This window comes from Triticum urartu, chromosome 7 (assembly GCF_003073215.2).
Source record: "Triticum urartu cultivar G1812 chromosome 7, Tu2.1, whole genome shotgun sequence".
In the NCBI taxonomy this organism is placed as follows: Eukaryota; Viridiplantae; Streptophyta; class Magnoliopsida; order Poales; family Poaceae; genus Triticum; species Triticum urartu.
The window spans coordinates 187,463,999-187,469,592 of NC_053028.1; the positions used below are offsets into that span (position 1 = coordinate 187,463,999).

Below are 5,594 nucleotides of genomic sequence, written 5' to 3' on the forward strand. Positions count from 1 at the left end.
TGTCACTTCAGGCCTTTTTTGGTTCATAGGATGGGATTATCATAGGAATAGAAATCTTGTAGGAAATGAGATGACATGTATCTTAAATACTATGAGTAGGAATAGGAAACAAGATGTCATTTGGTTGACACCAAAGGAATTTTTTCATTAAGTCTAGGTTCTTTTTTATTTTTCTATGAAATGTGGAGGATAGGAACCAATCCTATATAGGAATAGCAATCCATTCCTATAAATCAAAGGGCTCTAAACTATAAGAATTCTATCCTCTGGAACTATGAAATTCCTGTAAACCGGAGGCCTCAAATCATCGGATTGTTGGATCCGTGGGGAGCCACGCCGTGGAAGCGCACATAGCCGCCGAAGCGCTGACAAGGAACATCCCTCGCTGACTCCTCTACCTGCCGCCGACGACCACGGATCCAAGAGGGAATCAGATCCACAGAACACTGCCACCAACCATCGCCGGAGTAGCCCGCCATGGGGCGATGGCCGCCGCGCACTAGTATCGCCCAGCCACACCAGTGCAACGCGACAAGTACATGCGGGAAGGGGGAGGAGGAAGAGATCAGCTACTCATAATCAGGTACCTTGTGCCTGGAGGTGACACGAGGATTATTCAGCTCGAGAAAGCCGGGTGCTGTCACATGAAAGCGAAACCCCGGCACCAAGAATCTTCGGCGACACCACACCATGATCTATGTATCCATGCCAGATGCAAACCATCATGATTGCGAAGGTCAAAATCGGCTCCAGACTGGAAGTAGTACAACATATGTACTATTCCAATGCTAACAACATAAACTAATAAGTAGTAGGCATTTGGAATCTTCCAGGAAGAAATTGCCCAGCTGATGCCTGTGTTCATGACCATTGACTTGACCGGGTAAGAAGAGGCAGCTTAGGCAGCAGATAACATTACCAGCTGGTACACATCGGATGATCAGTTCAACAGACAGGATAATAATACTTGGCTAACAGCTTCTCTGGAAGAGTCTAGACAGCCCGTAACATCATGAGAAAATGCCAATGGTGACTAGCCCCTCCTCCCTGATCCTCTCTTTTTCTTCCTAGAATTAAAATTTGCGACTAGTCAGAATAAACTGCGAGAAATTATATTTTTCTTAGGGTCTAGAGGGTGGAGAGTGATTAAATGCTAATCCACATAAAGATTAAGAAACAAAACATACGATTGTGAAGCTTTGGAAGCAATGCGGGCTTTTCCAGCAGGTTGCAGAAAGGAAAGCTACACTCCGGAATCCAAATCACTCAAAGCCAACTTCACATCAAAAGTAAGGCCCCAATGCTTTTTAGCTCACAAGCTAACAACAACCAAAGATAATATCATAATATATTAATCGATATTTAGTACCTGCTACATGCACCTGCAGGGTAATGCTCAGAGCACAAGTTACATCAGGGCGTGTACAATGCATAGCCTCAAGGTGATGTCTCGCATGCTATGTAGGATCGGATATGACGTAAAGTAGGTTCGGATAGAGAAGCGGGATCCTCTCCAAGAAGCGGGTGCTTGAAGAGAAAAAGTATGGTCCGGTGACAAAAGCTGAAAAGGTAGGAATGAAAAGTAGAGATGCATGTGTACTAAAGTCATTATTTTCTATTTCTTAATGAGGCACACTAGTGGTAGCTTGCATTGGGGAGAAAAAATAAATGTAGAGGCCTCAAATTACTTTTTGTCATGGGACATATGTATTCATATGCCACCATTGTACATGCCCTCAGAAGTTAGTAGTATTACATCAAAAGTAATAATATCATAATATATTAATCAATATTTTGTACTTGCTACATCAAAAATAAAGCTGCAATGCTTTTTAGCTCACAAGCTAACAACAACCAAAGATAATATCATACCTACTACCTCCGTTTCAAAATATAAGACGTCTTGGTAGGGCAGTTTAGCCTACCAAAACGTCTTATATTTTGGAACAGAGTATATTAATCAATATTTAAGTACTTGCTACAAGCAATTGAAGGGCACTCCCTCCGTAGAGAAATATAAAGAACATTTAGATCACTAAAGTAGTGATCTAAACGCTCTTATATTTCTTTACAGAGGGAGTAATTGTTCAGAGCAAAACTAGAGGGTTGTTGCAAGCATCTGCACAAACCTGGAGCAGAGGCAGCACACGATTTCTGAGCTAATTTAGCTGTCTCAAGTCTGTAGTTACAAGTGTTTGGCACCCCCACCCCACCTGGGTCTGTACTGTTGTGCAAGTGACCTGATCTGACAATGGTAATCTCTTCTGAACTGCTTGCTACCGGGTCCTTTTACTTAGCACAGCACAGCACAAATTGTTGAACAGCAAAAGAAGCAATGACTATCAGACAATTAGTATTACTTATACATAGGCAATTGGATGCATGTAACAAGGTGCATTTGAACTAGATATATTACTAAAAAACTGTACAATTTCAACACCAATCAAACAGAGGGCCAATCCCACGCATATCAAAACCAGATCTATCGGAAAATCTGATAGATATTAAGTTGCACTGCAAAGAGAGCAAATTACAACAAGAGGGATGAATCACAGCTGATGCAATATCTTTGTATACTCGGGTATGGTACAAGGGAAAAGCCAACATGGAAATGCAGTGTAAAGGTCCTACGCATGTATTCTCTTCGAACACGTTGCCTTCCATCCAATGCTAGCTGTTCATCTCCTCTGTATCAGCAAGCACAAACTCTGTGTACAGGTTCTTCAATGCTATCACAACCGTCATAATAAGAGGGCCTAATATTGCACCCTGAAAAAAACACCAATGGTCAGCCCAGAGTGAGTAATGAAAAGATCAATCCTCAGATGCACCATACAACAGAATTATGGTACAGTGGCATGTTCTCAGAGTAGCAGGATGATTCTTTGTGAATTAACGGACAAGCAGATGGTGCGAAAGTACGCACACATACTCCACACAGAATTAATCAACATAACAGCTTTAGTCAGATCTGTTAGCAAACTTTAAGAACATTTACAGTATAATACAGCTAAAGGTGAACAATAATATATGCATAAATGCAGGATAGGGCGCAAACTTATGGAGCAGAAAGATATGTGGAGTTACATTAACACAGAGGAGAGCAACGGTGTAACTAGCAGGAGCAGAAAAATATTTTTGTAGTGTGTATTGACTTGACTAGCCTGATTAGTGCATAAGTTTCTCTACGCTTAATAACTTGGCATGCAGAGGAAGACAGAAAATATTTGTAGCCTACAGTAAAAGCTCTTTTAGTTGTATCTCACAAAAAAAAGCCCTAGATTCTAATACCTTCTGATTTATTTGTAGCCTACAGGAAGTTCATTATCATGGCATATGCAAGTTTGAACTGCGAAATGCACCCAATAACACAAACAAAGATAAGCCTAGAATAATATCCGTACCTCGAGAGCATTGGGAAATAATGTCATGCCACCGATTATGCTAAGGCCAGTCAGATACCCATTGTACCCAGGTATATCCTCCTGAATGACCGTGGTTCCATAATCCATGATCACAAGGTGTATCACCGTAACCATAACCGCGAGGACATATCTCCCTTCCGTCAGCAGTTGCGCTGCGGCAAATATGGAGGACAGCCATGCTGGTAGTATTGGAAAAAGTGCACTGATGATTGTAAACACAGTTGCTGTGTACACAAAATGCACCTTGAAGAACTTGAGCAACAGCCATGTCAGGATTCCTTGGAATATAGCAATCTTGGCAGTGGCTAACAAGACACTGCTAATGGCATGGTCTATAACCTCGACGCAACGCTCCTTTACTTGTTTGGACACCGGTAAGAGGTCAATGACCTGCTCCGTTGCCCCGCCACCCTCAACGGTGATGAGGTAGTACAGCACCCACATAAAGACCATCAGCTGTGACACAAAATTGAGCACCTCTGCTGCACCGGAGAGAATGCGGAGAGCAATGGATAGCATCAAATTGGCACTACCACCGAGCACAGAGGTGCCGCTAGATAGCAGACTCTTTGCAATCTCTGTGCCCTGCAAAGCCAGGTCCTTGGCCTTCACCACTAGATCCTCCCTTGTGATTAACAGCTCCCTGAAGAATGAGTCCAGCTCCCTGTAGATCTCCAACCACTCCCTGTTCTTCACACGCAGCGTAATGGCCTGCAGCTTTAGCGAGTACGGGTGCGGTCTAGAAGTGATGAGCTCCTTGCTCTTGGCACCAGATGGGACTGATTGGCTGATCAAGAAGTGCTTGAATCCACTAGTGAAATCAGTAAGGTTGTATTGTACAGCCAATTGGTCTACCTGCTCCCAAACGGTTTCGACGAGCTTCCCTGAGTACTGCTCCACCAAGCCCGGGATGTCATTGTCGTCAAGCAACTTCTTGAGGCCAATCTTTTCAGAGTAGTTGCCATTCTCGACATGGGACTTGAGGGACATGACGGCATCCTTGCCCTCGAGTCCGATCTTGTAGGAGAAGAAGAAGCTGCCTCCTAGGAAGCCAGCAATCATGCCAAGCATGAGGCCGACGGCGACGAGGGTCCTGAGGTGGCGGAGGATGCCGCCGGTGAGGAGGAGGCCGCGGGACGAAGGTGTTCGACCGGAGATGCGGGAGGAGGCGGCACGGGGGATGAAAGAGGAGGGCTTGGGAGAGGCGGCGTAGAAGGCGAGGGAGACGCCGAGGAGGAGCAGCGCGGCGGCGGTGCCGAGGCGCTCGAGCAGGAGGAGGAAGAAGAAGGATGAGGCGAGCCAGCGCAGGAGGCGCGGGAAGGACGGCGACGGCGGCAGCGGGCGGCGCATCAGCGCGGCGCGCGCGTCGGCGAGGGTGGCCGCGCAGGAACGCAGAGCGGCGAGCGGGAGCGCGAGCACGGTGGCGCTGAACCCGCCGCGGAGCGGCGGCTCCCAGAAGGCGACGAGCGCGTGCTGCGTCTCGCGGAGCGGGACGGAGCAGAGCAGCGCCCACTGCAGCGGGCGGAGGAAGTCGGCGAGCAGCATGTAGAGGCCGTAGAGCACGAGCAGCGCCGTGGCGAGCCCCGCGTGCGCCATGGCGATGTAGAGCGCCAGGCGAGCGTCCGGCTCGAGGGACAGCCCCTCGGCCTCGGCCGGCGGCGCCGCCTTCTTCCCCGTCGGCGAGGGCGCGGGCTTGGGTGGGTCCTCCGCCTGCTTGGGGCGGCGGACGGAGGCGGAGCGGAACATCTCGGACCAGGGGATGGTGGCCTTGCAGGCCGCGGCCTGGTCGTCGGCGCTGGGCACGAGCGCCATGCGGGCGACGGAATGCGGCGGTGGGGCGTGGGAAACCCTGGCCGCCTCGCCCGCTCCGGTCCGCCCGGCCCCGCGCCGGAGAGGTGGTGGAATTGGAATCGGGGACGGGGACCGGGAGGGCGGAATGGATTTGGTGGGTGATTAGCGCGGGTGGGGTAACCATAATTGACGATTAATTACCGGGGGATTAATGTCCGTCGCCTCTAGGAAGGGGATGGGGGTGGATTTACCGATTGCTAACTGGAGGGGGCCATGTGGGCCCCGCGATGTGTAACTACACGTGGCTGCCCGACAGTGAAACGTTGGTTGTTCCGACAGGTGTGTCGTGCCTGCTCCTTCTTAGCTGGAAAACAAATT

The 5,594-nt window shown here is 48.6% G+C and overlaps 1 protein-coding gene across 1 annotated transcript; it reads right to left on the bottom strand.

Annotated features, from left to right (window-relative positions):
* Positions 1 to 2,393: 2,393 nt before the first annotated feature.
* Positions 2,394 to 5,384, bottom strand: LOC125518990. Its single transcript, XM_048683875.1, has 2 exons — positions 3,405 to 5,384; positions 2,394 to 2,769 (listed from the first exon to the last, which is right to left on the bottom strand). Exons 1-2 carry the CDS (start codon positions 5,235 to 5,237, stop codon positions 2,671 to 2,673), a joined length of 1,932 nt encoding a protein of 643 aa, XP_048539832.1. The 5' UTR covers positions 5,238 to 5,384; the 3' UTR covers positions 2,394 to 2,670.
* Positions 5,385 to 5,594: the final 210 nt, after the last annotated feature.